The sequence below is a fragment of the Callorhinchus milii genome, unplaced genomic scaffold (assembly GCF_018977255.1).
Source record: "Callorhinchus milii isolate IMCB2004 unplaced genomic scaffold, IMCB_Cmil_1.0 Scaffold7, whole genome shotgun sequence".
Classification (NCBI taxonomy): Eukaryota; Metazoa; Chordata; class Chondrichthyes; order Chimaeriformes; family Callorhinchidae; genus Callorhinchus; species Callorhinchus milii.
In genome coordinates, this window is record NW_024704748.1 from 11324333 (window position 1) to 11343079 (window position 18747).

The 18747-nt window shown below is 38.5% G+C and overlaps 1 protein-coding gene across 8 annotated transcripts in view; it reads right to left on the minus strand.

Moving 5' to 3' along the window:
• Positions 1–18747, minus strand: part of dlg5a (discs, large homolog 5a (Drosophila)) — a 77044-nt gene that overhangs the window by 7887 nt on the left and 50410 nt on the right. For 3 of the 8 annotated variants that reach the window (XM_042336737.1, XM_007898455.1, XM_007898438.1), the window contains exons 13-28: positions 18181–18308; positions 17864–18039; positions 16937–17040; positions 16609–16701; positions 14019–15029; positions 12961–13144; positions 11513–11666; positions 11086–11199; positions 10622–10752; positions 10437–10538; positions 9688–9844; positions 6093–6170; positions 3107–3269; positions 2386–2525; positions 1811–1975; positions 1248–1431 (exon numbers count right to left, since the gene is read on the minus strand). In XM_042336737.1, coding sequence (XP_042192671.1) covers positions 1248–1431; positions 1811–1975; positions 2386–2525; positions 3107–3269; positions 6093–6170; positions 9688–9844; positions 10437–10538; positions 10622–10752; positions 11086–11199; positions 11513–11666; positions 12961–13144; positions 14019–15029; positions 16609–16701; positions 16937–17040; positions 17864–18039; positions 18181–18308 — 3084 coding nt within the window. The remainder of the gene's footprint in view (positions 1–1247; positions 1432–1810; positions 1976–2385; positions 2526–3106; positions 3270–6092; positions 6171–9687; positions 9845–10436; positions 10539–10621; positions 10753–11085; positions 11200–11512; positions 11667–12960; positions 13145–14018; positions 15030–16608; positions 16702–16936; positions 17041–17863; positions 18040–18180; positions 18309–18747) is intronic. The other 5 variants (XM_007898484.1, XM_007898447.1, XM_007898485.1 and 2 more) reach the window with 3 other exon arrangements.

Consider the following 18747-nt stretch of genomic DNA (forward strand, 5'->3'; position numbering starts at 1 on the left):
AATAATGGCTTGGAAAAGGTGAGGGGGGCATGAATATTGTTGTACAGTCTACCTTTAACAAATAGAACTTCAACAGCAGCTTTCACATTCAGAAGCAACACATTCATACTCAATAAATGCTATCTGTAGAGCCCCACAATGAAATGTATTTATAAATATTTTCTGACCAACCCAAATGGTGTGGTGAGATCACAGAAAATTGGATACAATGACTTGATTCGAAATACAATTGGATGTTACAATTGGAAAGTTAATGCGTTTCTGTGCTGAGCTTTGATGGCTTTTCTCATCCCCAACCTTTCTTATGCTCTTAAAACTAATGGGAATGCAATTTATGAGTTTACCTTAGTAATATAGCATCGTTATAGATTTGACTGGAGGCAGAAGCCAACCATACAATTCACTGAAATTTTAAGCATTGAACAATTGAGAGGTCTATTAATGCAAAAAATATCTGTCAGAATTCTATTGCAGATTTGTTTCAAAGCAACCTGTGGACAAGATATAAGCAGACAGTGCAAAAAAGGAGAAATCTTAAGTCAAAAAGGAAAAGAAAAAAGGGACAGTGTATGGTACCAATGTTGATTGGGCTACAGTGCCCTCATGTGGTTGTTTTTTGTGTGACTTACTATAATTTTAAGACTTTCCCGATTTATATGTAAGTTCTAATTATTTCCTTCAAAGTTGGCATCAGATCTCATTTGATCCTGGATCAAATCCTAGATTTCTCAAGCATTGAGAGATTTTTACAATAAAAGCATGCGGTGTTAGCAATATAATCTTAGATGGACTTTTTTCAGGTTTAAATGCACTGTACAAAGAAAAGTGCAGTCCAGTCGCTTAATGGTTAGATCACTCGCCTCGCAAGCGAGAGAGAGAATCTGGGTTTGATTCCTGGGCAGGATGAAACGTTGGACAAGTTCCCTTATTTCACACACTACTGTTTACCAAGCTGTAAGTAGGAATCCGTTTGTTAGTCGATTGGCAGATTATTTTTCCGGGGGTAATAATCCCTTAAAAAAAATTTGGTCACTCAATCCACGAATGTTTGTGGGACACTGCCTTGCGCAATTGGCAGCCGTGTTTCGCTCACAAAATATGCAGTCAATTCGCTTTACTGTATATTCTGTGAAGCTCTTTGGGAAGTCTTGAAGATGGGATAAGGCGCCATATCAAATGCAAGGATCATTATTATTTATTATTATTATCGATTTAAACCTATTCCAGGTTTGATACAATCGTTTTACCTCCAGTATCTTATCCCCAGGCACAAGCCCATCAGGGCAATTTGCTGGGCTGTCATCTTCTACCTTTGCCACATATACTCCATGTAGATTTCCACCACAAATCTGGATTCCCAGGTCGACCTGCGTCTTCTTTAAGAAAATAAATCTTGGCTCAGTTCTCAAATCTGCCGAGTCAACAGACTTCCTGTTTAAGTAAAAAGGTGAAGAGGGAATGAGGAAGAATAAGAAAGAAATAATTTTAGTGCAACTAAACCTTGATCAACAAATTTATCAAGACAGGTGATGCTTGAATGACATCTATAAGATAAGATGCTTAAAAAGCATTGTGGCACCTACAGCTCTCACAAAGAGCACTCCAATTTAACCACACAATATACTCAAAAGTTCAGAAATTTATTTTGAATATCCCTGCTAAAAAATATTTTGTGACATTAAACACCATCAGTTCATCATTAGAAAATGATCAAACCAGAAAACTAACATATTGTACACAGTTCAACTCTGGCAAGACTTAGATCAAAGCACTGTTGAATAGCTTAAATCCTCAGAGATGCATCACTCACCTCATTGAGTCACGTGGACTGGTAGTTGGGGTGGTTTGTTTTGATGGTGGTGTTATTGTTCCCTCATCTTGTTCACTCACTGCATCGATAATGGAGTGACTGTCAGGTGTAGTTGCTCCACTGCCTTGGGGAGTTGAGCGATTGCTAATTGGCTCCAAGCGAGAACTGACAACACAGGTTTATATAGAAACCAAAAATTAGTAGTCTAAACACCTGGAATAAATCTATTTTTACAAGCATCTAACCAAAGTCTGTGAACAATAATTCACACTCATCTTACAAGTCTAATAATCAAAGTAAGAAAATACAAAAGCATAGTTAAAGAAAATGTAATTTTTACAGCAATTCTCTGATTGCTAGTTAATTTTGTGTCTTGCCAGGCAAGAATATTGCATTTTTCTTCAGTCTATAAATTTATGGAACTTGGTGATGTGAATTTATAATTTAATTTTCACCATCCCCACATATTTGTCTTCAAGGTGATATATGAATGCATCTCAGAAGCAAATACAATTTCTTGTAAAATTCCTGTGAAACTATAATAAAATATAAAATGTTCGTTTCTGGGGTCTCACCTGGAACGAGAATGGTTACCCAGTTGATACATGTGCGGATTATATTGTGCCAACATAGTGATAGTCTCACAGGGCTCTGTCTGTCCAATAATTAATCGAGCTTGCTGTTCAGTCGCATTCCTCAGATTAATGCCATTATACTGCCAAAAAAGATAACTTGCAATAAAATACGATTTATTGAGACAAACAATTCTAAACTCCCTTATTATGGCACCACCTGAATGAGTGCAACTTCTTCAGCACTGTAAGACAGATTAATTTAAGTACCAGATGAAGAATACAAAGATATAAACTAACACGTAAAACAGTAAGTATGTAATAAACCCATTTGAATTATTTCATTACAGGCAGCACCTCTACCATAGTGGAGTCCTGTAGCTCAGTGGTTAGAGCACTCGCTTTGCAAGCGAGAGACCTGAGTTCAATTCCAGGCAGGGTGAAACCTTGGGCAAGTTTCCTTACTCCACATGCCTAATAATAATCCCTCCAAAACCAAAAACAATAATAAAAATTGGTCATTTTCAATCTACGACTGTTTGTGGGACATTGCTGTGCGCAATTGGCTGCCGCATTCGCCCACAAATATACAGTCAATTCACTTTACAGTGTGTTCTGTGAAGCGCTTTCGGACGTCCTCCTGACATGAAAAGCGCTATATCAAATGCAAGGATTATTATTATTATTATAGGATAATCAACATTAATCGTTGAACAGCATTTACCTCAAGAAGCTGGTCACCATATTCAAGTCCTGCTTGATGAGCAATGCTTCCTCCGACTACTTTCGAAACAAATATCCCTCCATTTTCTCCACTTACAATCGATATTCCAAGGGGTTCTGTGCCTTTCTGCACTGTCACGTGGCGGGGTTCTTGTAAATAAGGCCTTTGAATAAAATAATTTTAAATCTTATTTGGCATAATAATGAAATTTGTTTATTTAGTTATAAAAATAGAAATCACAGAATGGTACAAACAATCAAGGGTCAGTGTATTTTTAAATTGCTGAGCCAAGATAACAAATATTATTGGTACTTAGAAGTCGGTTTTAAATCTAGCCCAAGCAGATGATAAAGGAGGTCTCATCTATGACAGATTTAGAACCAAAGGAGAACTGTATTTCAACTTTCATTCAGTTCACAGTGAGCACTGGCTCACATGAGGAAAACCATCTTGTTCAGACAGGCTAGAAAGTGAGAAAGAACATCAAACATTAAGGTACATTCCCTAGTCCATGTGGAGAGGTGGGAAACTTGATACAGGAGAGATTGATTTCACTGAATAGAAAATTGTATTGTTTTCCAACATTGTCATCCTTTTGAAAAGCAAACATGCACAAAATGTGTACATACATGTACAAAAGCTGATTTGCAATGCCTTCAAATCATCTTCATTTTGTAAACTTTATTATGATCAAAACAGCACAAAACAAAATCCGCAATGCAAACAGTTTCTCATTGATAGGGAGACGGTAAAGTGACTTCGATGGCAAATATTACTGGGTGTTCAAGTCTACCCTGACAGCAGCTGACATAGCTTTGTGTAAAGCCAAGGTACTCCTTTACTCGGCTTTTAACAAACTGATGTTGTTTGAAGAAAAGTGAAGTTAATCACCAATATATAAATGAATGTTTCTGTTATTCAGATACATGTGTACGTTGAAAGAGATTATCGACACACAGGAAATGGGGAGTAAAACTCGACTCTGATGTTTGTAATGGTAACCATCATATCTTGTAAGCTGTTGGTCGACCGCTCCATTTTTTCCACAAATTATTCAACTGAGTAATTGAATTTTAGATTCTGAATATTTGATTGCATGGTTTCAAATCTTCAGATTGGATAAGAAAATTTTCACACAACTATTGGGAAGTTAAGCTGTTACAGGATATAAATAACAATAATTCAATGCATAATAGTACATAACAGTCAGTAATAGAAACCTGATTAACTGAATATCTGAAAGCATTTGTATGTACCTGTAAAATATACCCAATTTCTGAACACACGTTTGAGAAAAACTGTCAATATTAACTGTGCCCAAATCAAGCAGATTACATTTGAGCTAATTTATTCTTTTTTTGTAACAAAATCAGTCTACTAGAAATAATTTTTTAAACAAAACTGTGTAGTGGTTTATATCTGTGGAGGGATGAAAACTACATATCTTTGAACACTTAACCAAATGCAAATTGCCCAATATGTATTGGTATGTGTGAACAGATAAACGAGAGCTCATTTTTAAATGTGTGCAAATGGGTCAGTCTGCAAATATTTTGATTGATTGTGTATGTGATACATGTGTGAAATACACTAAATATGATAGTAGAGATCTATTCACTTTTGCCACCTTGCCTACCATCATCCCCATCTCTCACTTATTGCCTCATTCACGCTTTTGTTACCACTCAACTCAATTTCTCAAACACATTCCGAGTTGGTCTCCCTAATCCCACCATCCACAAGCACCTGCTGATAAAACGAAAAACCTACAGGGCCTATGATTACCTTCCCCTTCCAATCTTGCTTGGTGCCCCACCTTGTCTTTCTGAAGTGTTCCAAAACATGATCCCATGTGAAAAGCATGATACAAATGCATGTTTTTGGTATATGGTATTGACTCTGACAAATCTTTGGAAGATTAATATTGGTAAACATTATATTGGCAAGACCAATAGAAAATTGGGGACAATCAATGATTAAATTACACCCTATATTTTTCCTCTAGTTGGTCTAAATCTGCTAGTTGTAGCGTTCTGGACCTCAGTGGTTAAAGCATTCGCCTCACAAGTGAGAGGAACTGGGTTCGATTCCAAGGCAGGGCAAAACAATTGGCAAGTTTCCTTACTCCACATGCCTCTGTTTACCTAGCAGTAAAAGAGGAACCCGGTTGTCAGTCGATAAGGAGAATCGCTTTTCTGAGGGTAATAATCCCTTCAAAAAATAAAAATAATAATTTGGTCACTCAATCCAGGACTGTTTGTGGGACACTGCCATGTGCAATTGGCTGCCGTGTTTTCTCTAAAAACAATTAATTTGGCGAATGATTGAACAGGGTTCTCTTAGAAAACATACCCTCCTTTTCAATACTGTCATGTGCAGGCAGTGCAACTTTTCATTCAAAATATAGCACTTCCATCAAAGTAGCATTCTTCCCAGTCCTGCACTAGAAAGTAGACGATGAGCTCCCAAGTCTCGATATATAGATTGTACCCACAATTTTCCTACTCAGAGGCGAAAGTGCTAACAACTGTGCCAAGATAACAGGTTAAATATTAGTTTTTAAAACTAGTTATTAAGCTTTTCACACACAAATATTCTCCAGCCATTACTAGAAATATGCAATATTGGTTTGATAAATGTCCTTCCCAGCTAGAACCTAAATTATTTATTAGTACCAACCTCAGGCTAATATGTATGCACAGAAATTATTATAGCCTGCATTTGTTCGGCCTGTGGTTTGACACAACTTGACAAAAAATATTTTGATAAACTATTAAGGCATTTAAATTATCAATTTACTGCTGTCAGGCAGACTGGAGAGCCTCAAGCAAGCAGTGACTTGCATGGGATTTGAGTCACCATGCAAGTACTCCCTCAGATAATCTGCAATCATTGGGAAAAGGAAAACAGCACACAGAAAGCGGAACCCAGAGAATTGCGAACAAGAAAGCAAATCAAACAGCAAGCGGATTTGTAACAGGCCAACCTCAGACTCCGTAGTGATGAGAATCGAGGCCTGGGAGTGAGAGGAATTCTCAGAAAGGACCTATTACGGAATAGGTATCTAAAAAGAAGGTGGAAGAGTTAAAGGACAAACAGTTGCAGAGAAAGAAATCAGTCAACAAGGTCCTAAACTTTTAGTTCAGAAATTTGAGAAACAAGAGATCTATGCAAAAAGAGAAGCCCTCAATCAATTCTGAATTACAAGCTGGTTTAACAACAGTAACAAAAGGCAAAAGAAGAATTCTGAATTTACAACAACATTACATTTGTATAGCGCCTTTCATGTCGGGAGGACTTTATAATCTACAAAAGATATCCACAATAAGCCTTTATAATCTACAATAACATTTACCACCACTTTCCATTTAATAAAATGGAATTTCAGCAGCTTAAGGCCAGATAAATAGAGTATTACAATTTAATAATTAAACTGAAAATTTACTAAAAAGTAATTTACTAAGCACAATTAGATCTCCTCCAGAGCCACAATTCAAATTGAAAATGTGGTAATTTTCTAATAAAAAAATACTTCTATGATCAAAATTTAAGCTACAATTTTTGGGGGATTTTATATATAGATTCCAAAATTAGATTTGGTCCATTCAGCATTTTAGCATTGAACAACATTTGAATATTTTGAAATACATTTGTAGGCAAGCACAATGCAACCTGTCTGGTTTATTGTAATAATTCCAAAAAGTTACATGTAGAGCTATCTAACAATTGCAATCTACAATTTGGTTTATCAAGGTTACTCCTGCTTTGGGAATAAAAATTATAAATCATTTCCAGATTGTTACAGTGCAACTAAATCCAATGCATCTTCATTTGATTTGCTTGGCTGGCATTTAAAAACACGAGTTCTATTTTACCTTGCAGAGTGCTGGCCAAGTATTTTAAGGCAGAAATAGATATGTTCATCAGGAACATTAGGAATAGAACTGCCAGAGTTATGGAATCAAACATTGTTTTTAAATGCCATTCTGCATGGTTTTGTTCCAACACATTTTACGTTGAAATCAAAAACGTGAATAGAATGTCAATTCCATAAATCATTTCTAGTAAACCTGTTCGGTGTTGATGTGACAACAACAACAAAATGACATTTGTATAGCGCTTTTCAAGTCGGGAGGATGTCCCAAGAAGCTGGACAGACAGAGTTACGAACCCGAGCTGACAGTGGGGTGAGCAAGACAGGGCACGTGAAGCAGGCCGGAGCCCGCTGAGCGGAGGGAACGAACAGGGTTGTAGGGGGTTAGAGATAGGGGGCAGCAAGACCTTGGAGGGCTTTGAAGGTGAGGACCAGGATCTTGAACTGTATCCTCTGTGTGATGGGAAGACGTGGAGTTGGGCAAGGATGGGAGTGATAGGGTCACAGAGCCTAGTGCGGGAGAGGACACGGGATGCAGAGTTCTGGATGAATATTTCAGCGGCCTGCGGTGTGAGACTGTGTCGGAGCTGGGCGATGTTGCGGAGGTGGGGGAAGGCAGAGCGGGTCATGGTGCACACGTGGAGTAGATAGGATAGATGAGGGTCAATCAAGACCCCAAGGTTCCAGATTGGCTTAGTAAGGTGAAGTGTGCAATCATGGATGGTGATGCTGTCAGCGCCTGAGGTGAGGAGGCACTGATGGGAGCAAATCAGGAGACCCTGAAGAAGGTTAGCTCTCATCCAGGACTTGATGTCTAACAGACATTCTGTCAGCACAGTAGTGGTCCTGGAGTCAAGCGTGGAGGCAGAGAGGTAGAGTTGGGTGTCATCCGCATACATGTGGAAGTTGACCCCATGTCTGCAGATGACGTCACCAAGGGGGAGCATGTAGAGGGTGAAGAGGAGGGGACCGAGGACAGAGCCCTGAGGAACACCGCATGAGACGGTCCAAGGAGAAACCATTTGAGGAGATGAAGTGCAGGCGGTGTGAGAGGTATGATCTGAATCAAGGACAGTGCCATGGAGGTGGAGGCGCCATGGCTGCCCAAGAACACAGACTATCATATTCCTCATTCAATGAATGAAGCTAAAAAAAAAATTAGTTTGGTTTCCACAGCAAGTTTAATTAAGTCAAGCAGCTAAAGAAGAAACAAACTGCTTCATTAACAGAAGATCATCTTAAAGACAAATAGTCAGACTGAAGAAACAAAGGTATTCAGATCGCATTTTGACATTTGCTCTGTACTCACCTTACAATGAAGCATAATTCATGAAATAAATGCATAATAGACACATTTTGTGCAAAAAGATATGAATTGTATTTTGAGAGTAATAAATTTAATTTAGTTCCAGCGAGAGATGTCAGCACTCAGTCTACCGAGTGATTTACTGGATAATCTCTGGTCTTCTTGAAATGTATCACCTCTCACAGAGACAACACTACTTCCAGCATAATTTATACAAATGGATGATTCCAACACCTCAATGTTCACACAAGTTAACGTCTATGAATAAAGGCCAATTTTCAACAGGGTGATAACATATTTCTCTGGTCTAATACAAAATTATATCAAAATGTAGTATTATAATTTGGACTAGAACACCTTAATAGACCACAAGTGTTCCTGATGATACTAAATTCTCCATAGTTAAAATTATGAGAGAAATGTTCCCATTTATGATTCCAGGGCCTTGGGACGTACACACAACATGAAAGGTGCTATACAAATGTAATTTTGTTGTTGTTATATTAGGAAATATATTTTAAGCAAATAGCTAAAGGATTTGAGTACAAAATTTTCCCTTTTCTGTCACTTTGAAATTCTGAAAACATTTTGCGGATATTGGGATTGGTTCAAACTGACAATACAAAAGTCAAACAAGACATTCCCAAAATCTTTATCAAGATGGAAATTAACCCGCTATCTTAACCTAAAGGTCATGAAATGCTTTGCTGTACTGTTTTTGCATTTTCCTTTCAACAGGGAGACCAATAAATAATCCTTGCATTTGACCTACTGCCTATAATGTCAAAATGGCTGAACGTTTTTCACAACTGCTGTGAAGTACAAATATTGTTGGGGAATACGGCAGCCAATTTGCGCACAGCAAAATCCTATTAACAGCTTTTAGCTTTGAGACGTCTCAAAGACACGATAAGGCGCTATATCAAATGCAAAGATTATTATTATTATTATTAATTAACGTGCACCGAAACAAGCAGATGGAACTCAGTTTCATATCTCATCTGATGTATGGCAAAGCACAGCAACACCAGCACTGAACTGGACTACCAGTGGGAGTTTAAATTTTCGATGTGGGCTTGAATCCACAGGCATCTGACCCAGAGGCAAGAGTGTGATAGACTGAACCTGTCTGATATCTGGCTGATCAATATTGATCAATGTGAACATTTTAAGAGTTCCAATAATGATAGTCCATGATTTGAATTTTCTGAGCAATTCAAGACAGATTTGAAGAAGAGTTGCACAAAATAAAAAGCACCTTGTTTAATACAGAGCAATATTTTAATTTTTATGTCAAAAAACAGTTTTGCTAAAGTTAAAAACGCAGTGGATGCAAAGGGTGGAGAAGCTAAGCTCTCAACATTAAAATGTAAAATAATTACAATAGGAATGTACTTGTACCTGTCCTTCCTGCGGTCTCCTGTAGATACAGGACTGATGGAAATTTTGGTTAATGATGAAATTGAACTCTGCGACTGGCTACTGCCAAACGATGACGTCTCCAGATTCATTGGTGACTGTGGTGGTGTAATCAGACTGGGACTGCTGCGCTCAGAACCTGATTGTAATAAATACAGATGAAAGATAAATTGGATAATTTAGGAAATTTTATTTTGACAAAGGATATGCCTTTATGCTCTTGGCAATATTTAATAGTGGCTTGCTCCAGGTTTATTTCACAATTCAATCTGCAGCATTTTAAATGATCAGGGAACTCAAGGTTCTGACGAAGGGTCGTGGACCTGAAACCTTGACTCACTTTCCTTTCTCCATAGATGCTGCCTGACCTGCTGAGTGTTCCCAGCGACTTATTTTTGTTTCAGATTTCCAGCATCTGCAGTATTTTGCGTTTTGTTCCAGCAGGTCGTGAATAGTTCTCAAGGCCGAACCTAACAAAACTTATCTAAGGAGTTTTAGAAATCTTGGGTAAGCTGTTCAGTTTCTCTGATTGAGTAGTTCTGAGACAGTCACACACTTAAGCCCATTTAGTTGTCTAAACAAGAAAACATTCATCCTGACCGCACAATCATCTCTTTTCTTTGCATTCCAGGAAGGAAGGAGGCAGCATGGACACACAGGAACTTGATAGGAAAACAATATTGGGAGCCAAGCAAATCAAATACTACTATGTATGGGAAAAGGTTACAAACCTCTATCAGAGCCTGTTGTTAATCTGGGGTATCGTGTGTTGGAAGGGATCCGAATACGTCCACTTTTACTTGGAGCAAAAGCCAGGCTACTTGAAGAACCTGCTGAAAAGTTAAATAAATTGTTCACCTGTCCCTTTTCTATCAAGGCACCAATAAAATGTAGTATATAAATCGTAGACTTATACCAATGCGTGCACTAGCAGGTAGGGATTGTGTTCCATGGGGTGGGGTACTTCGAGCAGACTCAGACAAATCACTTGATCGCTTGTGGTCTGGGCCAGTCAGGTCCAAGCTGTGGTGTGCGTGATGCTGTGGGCTACAATAATGAAAAGATTGTAATTCAATTTGTACTTATACCGGTAAATAACATTAACAGAAGTAGTGTTAAAGCAATCATTTGGTCGAAAAAAACTGAAGGGGACAAAAAAAATGAAGCTACCACATACATAGATGTGATGGTGTTAAAAATCTTGAGTAAGCAATCAAGTTTGCAGTAAAAGTATTAACTTGCAATTTTAAAGCACCTCATAACACTGAACGTATCTCAAAGCACTTCACAACTAATTACTGTTAAGTGCAGTGACTGTTCTAGTAGGCAAACATGCTGGATCTCCACTGTTTTAAAGATCACTACTACAAACATTCTTACCTTAAGTTGTCAAAGGCGTGCATAGATTCTGGAAAGCAAATAGCGCTCCGTGGCCTGTGCCTGGCCCGTGGAGAAGTAGCACTATAACTTTCAGTTGGTGAATGATTCCGTGTTCTATTTCATAAGAAAAACAAATTACAAGGAACTTTAGAAGGTTTGAAAATAAATTACTATTTAAAATTATTTTTCTTTACTCAAATGGTAATCAACAATTGTCATGATCGAACCATGACACTGAACTCATTTAAAAAGGAGCTGTGATGGGGTGATGGTAAAGTGGGTGTACTGGAAGGAAGGGTTTAGATAGGTTTGAGGGCCTTCTTCATTCAAATCAATCTTGTGAATTTACAATTTTCTGAAGGATGACAGTGTTTATTTAGACATATGGACTCAGACTAAAAAGAGAGTGCTATTAAGTGACTAATACCTGTGCAGGGGATGTGGATAACACATCTGGCTAGCCATGGAAGGATAGTTGGCGCTGTGGACCATGCGGCTGCGAACAGTGAAGAAAGGAACATTTGGATTCCGCAGGACTGATGTCACTGCTGGGCAAGGCACGAAGCTTCGCTGTACATTGCCTGTACACAAAAGATGGAGGTGGCAAAAAAAATCCAAAACTAATTAATCATTTATCTTCAGCCATATATTCCTCGATTCTAATTAGGACTTCTGATTTTCAGTTTTAACCTCCAATACAAAAAAAATTGCTTTTTATCCTGTAATTCCCAAAAAACACTGCAAATGGTTACCTGTCCTGAGGCCAACTGCACATGTGTTACTCTCTTTCTCCACTTCTCCCTCTCCCCTCTGTATGCGCAGACGCATCTAGTGACTCCTTGTGAGAGGAGGGAGGCGCTGTGGAAGAGTGAGGGTGTTTCACTCCCCTCCTTGTGCGGCGGCATGTTTGAATCTTCTCATCACAGGTAAGTGAAAGCCCCAAAAAACACAGATTTTTTTTAGAACTCCAAAAAAGCTAAAAACATAAACCCCGAAAAATGAAATTTTGAAACCCTGAAAATCAGAAGCCCTGATTATAATTGAAATGCAGATGACACAATTGAATTATAGAAGTGAGCAAGGCTCCCCCCATTAGACAGTACAGGTGGACAATACCACTCAGTACGTCTCCAACAATGTCTTTCCAAACTGCACAAAAACAATACATTTCCAAGAATAAAGAATATTCTTTATAAACTTGCAATATTTTATTGGCAACACAATATAGTCCATTTCAATATGGATCTTGTCTATCTGTTATATTATCTTATCTTACAATTTTACTATTGTGTTCGAACAGAATGATCCACAGCTAATTGCCTTTCACTGTTTTGCTTTATTTCTGTTTCTACAAACCAAATATCAGGATTTAATTACAAATGGAAACATTTTAGCATCACATAGCCATATGCCTTGGACTTGATACAATGACAATGTATACATTGGGAGATGAAGTAACCAGGAAATCAGTCTAACCCTCAAAATACTTTCGATTTAAGGCTGAGAAGAGGAGACCACTACTTTCTGGGGAATTGTATTGACTTTACACTCCAAAAGTCCTTTACGTTTTCAGTGCACCCAAATTTACAAGTTCACAATTTACTTTCTGCAATTGTAATAGAACACAAATAATCTACACTGAAAATATGTAGATTCTACAATCTTAGCAGCCAAAGAAAAATCAAATGTGTAACACTATAATAGTTCACAACTTCAATCCTTTCTTACTATTAAAGATGATCAAAGTCCATCAACAAAATTTTAAGAAATATACAACCTGGAAATTAATATACAACCGATAAATACTAAGGAATATTCACATCTGTTTATAAACTTGCCATCTAACATACTAAGTTTATGGTTATGGGAACCAACCTGATGACACGGGACAATTATATACTGTTGGTACATAGCCAACGCTGTGTCGATGCGAACGTTTTGGCGTGTACCGGTTCCATTCTTGCAGTTCCAAAGAAAGACGTTCTTCACTTATGTTGCATTTGGGATTTGGAGAGCGGACTGCGATACTGTCATAGTGGGAGTGAGGATCAACATTGTCCTGTGAAATAAAAACCTCATTGAAATAATTTGCAGTACACCAATTCCTCTCCAAAAAATGTTTACTGTGTTGATGGCTAAATCCCATGTGTGAAATGTCTTGGGATGCCTGACCTTTAAAGAAATTTTCATCTTTGTATCAAACAATACTAATCCCTGCATTTGATATAGCACCGTATCACTTCTTCGAGACATCTCAAAGCGCTTCACAGTGCGCAGCCTTATTTCCTCTTGTTCATTTGAATCATATCATTGATTTGATCAACGTGGAGTAAATGGTTCCCAGTGATCCCAATGTGTATAAATCTAACCCCTTCAGGTACACTCACGTAAAACAGATTCAAAATTAGGTTTGCTCTGCGTGCCAGAACCTTCACAAACTATCTAACCAAGAAGTGAGGAAACATACACATGGTGCATTGTTTGAGATACTGACCACCAAAGCCAAATCGGTAACTATGATAAGGTAAAGGATTGTTGGACCTAACTGTGGAATGAGAAGTTGCCCTATTACTTGAAGAAACCTTGGAACGTTGAGACTTCATTGCCAAGGTAATTGAGGTAATTGAAGATAGCTGGCGACATGAGGGAAATGGCTTCAGTGTGGGTGTCTGAGGGCAGATATGACTCCCAGGATCAAATAAATGTGGACTGCGTTTAATTTTTCCATTCTTCATTTGGTAAAGGTTTGGGTTGACCTAAGTGTGAATAAAATGCTGATTTTAGTTCCAAATCTGACTTCACTAGTTTGTTCTTGGCCATAACCACCACCATGTCTCACGGTAACTAAGTTTTACCTTTAGAAAACTACCAAGAGGCACAACACGAAAAAAAAAAAGAAGCTCTTGACATTCAGAAATCAAATGTACTCCTACCTGAGGGGAGAGCCCAGTGATAGCCAAGGGAACAAGCTTCTGTCTTAAAGCAGGAGCTGACTTTGGTCGGCGCCTGTTCACTGGCTCCAACTCCTCAACTCGCTGGCTACTTTCTTCCTCAGATGAAGTCCTTGAAGACGCAATGCTACTTGCCTCCAAATAACGAGTGGGCTTATAGTGGCCAGCATTTTGGTCATGAGCTTCGTGTGTAGTGTCCTGTTTTATACTACATTGGGGCCCTGTTGGGCTGGTTGGGGGTGACCCAGTGGTTATTGTAGAGTCTGAAGCAGAGCTAGTCTGCTGTTTATGTTTAAACTTGAATGAATCACTCCTCTTAGGTGGTGTGGGAGGCGTTGAACCCAATTCAGCCTTTGAAGATTGTGATGAGTGAGCCTGCATTTGTGTTGAGGAGAGATAATCAATCTTTGGGGGTGTCTGTGGCCTTTTGAAGGTATCTGGATCAAAGATGGGCTTCCTCTGTTTTGGCAGCTTGAATATAGAGAGTTTCCCAGGTTCGGAGGGCGAAATGTCCACCATCATTTTTGGCCAGGTGCCCCCACTGTGTTTAGTACTATGTTCCTTTTCAACACCAGTTTCTACCATTATGCAATCTGTAACTGTAGGATCAAATGTAAATCGTCTTTTGTCAGGTTCCAATATTCCATAACTTCTATCAGAAAACATATCAGGATTGAAAGGACCAGAATTACGATCTGAATTACTATGACAAGTGTGTTCAAGTGTCCTACTAGTATTAGGCTTCAAAGAACTGCTAGAAAATTGTTTGTGTTCACAATAAGAGCCATCTTTGTGATTGACTCCACCCTTTTTGTCAAGTATGCTCAAGTCTGAACTGAAAATGTCCGTCTGTGTCGAGCTGTTGTGCTTCAAGTTTCGAGAGTTTGGAACCTGTACTTCAGATTCATGAACCCTACAGATCGCAGATTTTTCTGACTCCTTTAGTGTTTCAAGTATGTTCTGTCCACTCCAAGAGGAACTCTGAGGAACCACCTTAGCAGAAGGAAAAATATGTTCACTATACTACACCAGTAATCGGCAATATAGTACAAATAACATTCATTTAAAGAGTTTAGCATTTAAATAGTGAGCATAAGGGTATTTAAATTGGTGAAGACTAACAAAGGCATTATCAAAAGAACTAACTGTTATATTTACATACAAAACTAATTAAGCTAGGTTTAAGAGAAGCTGCACCAAATATACAAAGCTTTTATGATGGACAGTACAACTTCATGGCACCATGGCCTGTTAACTGCGTCAGCTTCAATGGTAATTAACTTATCGGACTTTTTAACCTTTGTCTTTCATAAATATTGTTCGTGTTCAAAGATAAAATTCAAATCCTACAAATTTGACAGTTTTGCCACAAAGGGTGGTGATTAAAAATTTATTTATTTTTTAAAAAAATATTAGTAAGTAACTTACTTTACTAAGAACCTTATAACAAATAAAACGAGTTTGCAATTGTTGACAGGATGAAGAATCATGTAATGACAATTTATAATATTCATCGACAAGGTCAAAAAGCATTTCCAAATGCTTTAATTACTACAGGATTCCTATATTCATAATTTGAGCATGTCCATACATGCTTTCATTACATCGAGGCAAACTCACTGCTTGTCAGCCTCCCCAACTCCTCACTCCACAGGCTGCAGATCATCCAGAACTCTGCAGCCCGTGTCCTCTCCCGCACTAGCCTCCACGACCCTATCACTCGCATCTTGCCCAACTCCACTGTCTTCCCATCACAGAGGACACAGTTCAAAATCCTGGTCCTCACCTTTAAAGCCCTCCACGGTCTTGCTCCTGTCTACCTCTCCAACCTCCTACCACACTGTTCGCTCCCTCCACTCAGCAGGCTCCAGCTGCTTCACGTCCCCCACTTTGCTCGACCCATTATCGGCGGGCGGGCCTTCCGCCACTCTGCACCCACCCTCTGGAACTCCATCCACAGCCCCTGTCTCATCCCCTCCTTCGCCACCTTCAAGACCCTCCTCTTCGACTGTGCTTTCGATCTCCCTGCTTCCCCGCCTGCCCTCTCCCTCTCCCACCCCGACCCTCAGCTCGAGTCCGTAACTTTGTCTGTCCAGCGCCTTGGGAAGTCCTCCCGACTTGAAAGGCGCTATACAAATGTAATTGTTGTTATTGTGTTGCGAATCAGAATATGAAATATTGAAGTTCTTTATTACAATCATGTTAACCACATGCAAATCTGCAAGTGGATATTAATGTTATAGAGGGAAGTTGTAGGGTTCAAAACTAATTTTTGTCCAAAAAGATGTTTTTCTTAAAAATTAAGCATGCACCATAATTTTAAAAATTTGGAAGAAGGTTCTTTTAAAGAACTATGTAAAACTGGCTTTCAAACTGAGGCATAATTTAAGAATTTTCCACAATTCTATGTGATCTTTAATTTAGGGCTATCAGCTTACAGGCTTGTAATTGATGAAATTCTGCCCTTAGGAAAATAACTATGATACAACAATGCAAAATACTTTTTCGGACCTTAAATATATTTTTAGAGTGGTCTTTTTGCAGGTAATTAAAGTGCCTACTTAAACCATACCTTCATCAGTGAAATACTGACAGAATCCCTGCAATTTCGTAACAAAGCTTCACATTCTGTCAGTGATTTGTTTTCTAGTGCAATACCATTTATCTGTAAAAAGAAAAAACAATTATACATACAAACATACATACATTCGCTTCTCACAGAAGCAAGGGTGAGATCACATTCAGAAATATCAGGGAATGGAACTTGCGCTCTAAAAACTGTGGCTCAGAACAGGAAATTATCCTCCCCCCACCGCCCACCCTACACAGTCTGTTGATTCTCCAATATGCTGTGCCACCAGAAACTAAAATAGGTGCAACAATTAATTCAGGTGACTTACAGTTATGAGCCTGTCTCCCACTGTTAAGGACCCTTCTCTGGCAGCAGGACTGCAAGGAACAACAGTAGCCACGTAGACTCCAGTCTCCAAGCTGATTCCACTGTCTGCAATTGAAGAAAAATATATAATTAGCAAGTATAAACTGAACATTTACAAAACTTTGCTTTATTTACATTCTGGCATGAATATAGCTGCAGTATTGTTATATTAAATACTATAATATAAATTTTAATCCATCAATGCAAGGGAATTTATATTGAGGTAGAATCAGGACTTTATAGCTTATATTCTTGTCCATCCAACCACACTGACTTCCCATGTAAAAGTTGGATGTTTGACAGACAATGTTTCCACATATCAGCAAAAATACTGTTGTGTGCACATGCGAGGCTGCAAGGTCAAAGTAACATTCACGAATCTTGTAGAATTGTGTGCACATTTGCATAATGAACAACAATAAGAATAACACTAATAATCATTGTGTTTGATACAGCTCCTTATCACGTTGTTAAGATTTCTCAAAGCGCTCTGCACGATCAACAGTTGTCATGACTTCGTATTTTGTCAGCGAACAGGATTGCCAATTTGCACACATCCCACAAACGGCCACGAAGTGATTTGGGGAGAATGTTGCTAAGAGATTGTCTAAAAACTCCCATCTCTTTCAAATAGTGCCATAGGATCTTTAACAAGCAGTTTGACACATATTCCAAAGGACAGAATCTCCAACAATGCTGTGCACCCCTAGCATTGTATAAGAGCGTCAACCTAGACTGAGTTCAATGTCCCGAAGCAGAACTTGAACACACAATCTTCTGGCTCAAGGAAAGTGTTATCAACTGAGCCAGAATGAAACCTTATCTAGAAATTGTATTGGATATCTTATACAGATATTTTATTCTGTGAGAGCACCTCAAAGTAAATTACCTTTGTAACCCACGAGATTGATGTGAACTGGAGTAATAGCTCTACCTCCCAAAGATTTGCGCCTTCGGACGACCAAATTAATGACCCCTCCACCATTCAGAACTGCTTTAATCACGTGTTTTCTGTCTTTGTTGGTAAGATCCACATCATTTATTCTGAGCAAACAATCATTCACCCTAAATAAAAACAAACACACAACAATAGAAAGTCACAAAAGACTTTATGAAAATAAAAGTATTTTTTAGATAGTTACCTCGCGGGTGAAAAAAATAGGTTTGTATGACATAACATTCTATAATAGAGATAGATGTTCATACCTTAACCTTCCATCTGCAATACTTCCTTTATCTACTTTAGTGACAAATATGCCACAGTCTCCAGGTAGATAGGGCTCATCGGCCCCTCCTGCCACATCAAATCCTAGTGCCTTCAAATCCATGTCATCCTACAGCAGAAAGAAGTTGCAGTTCATTCTCTATGTTCCTTCAGTTTCATACTTAGATCAGTAATGTTAGATAGAATTTGATTCACAAACCAAACATGCATATAAATTATTTGAGAAAATGTTTAAATATGAAGGTTACATTGGTTAACGTAATGCAGAGCAAACATTTAACAACAAATATTGAAAAACATACTAAATATACATTGGATTATATATAATAATGAGCATGTATTTAAAGCTGTACAGGTAAGATTCAACCCTGTACCAGGTGGGGGGGGGGGGGGGGGGGGGGGTGGGGGAGGACTGTAGCATGAACTCCACCCAAACAGAACAAATTGGTACTAAATTACGAATTTGAGGGGTTGATGTGGAAAACAGATTTAAAACAAATGACACATTGATAGTCAGAGCAGGAGGCCCTTCAGACTGTACTTGCCTG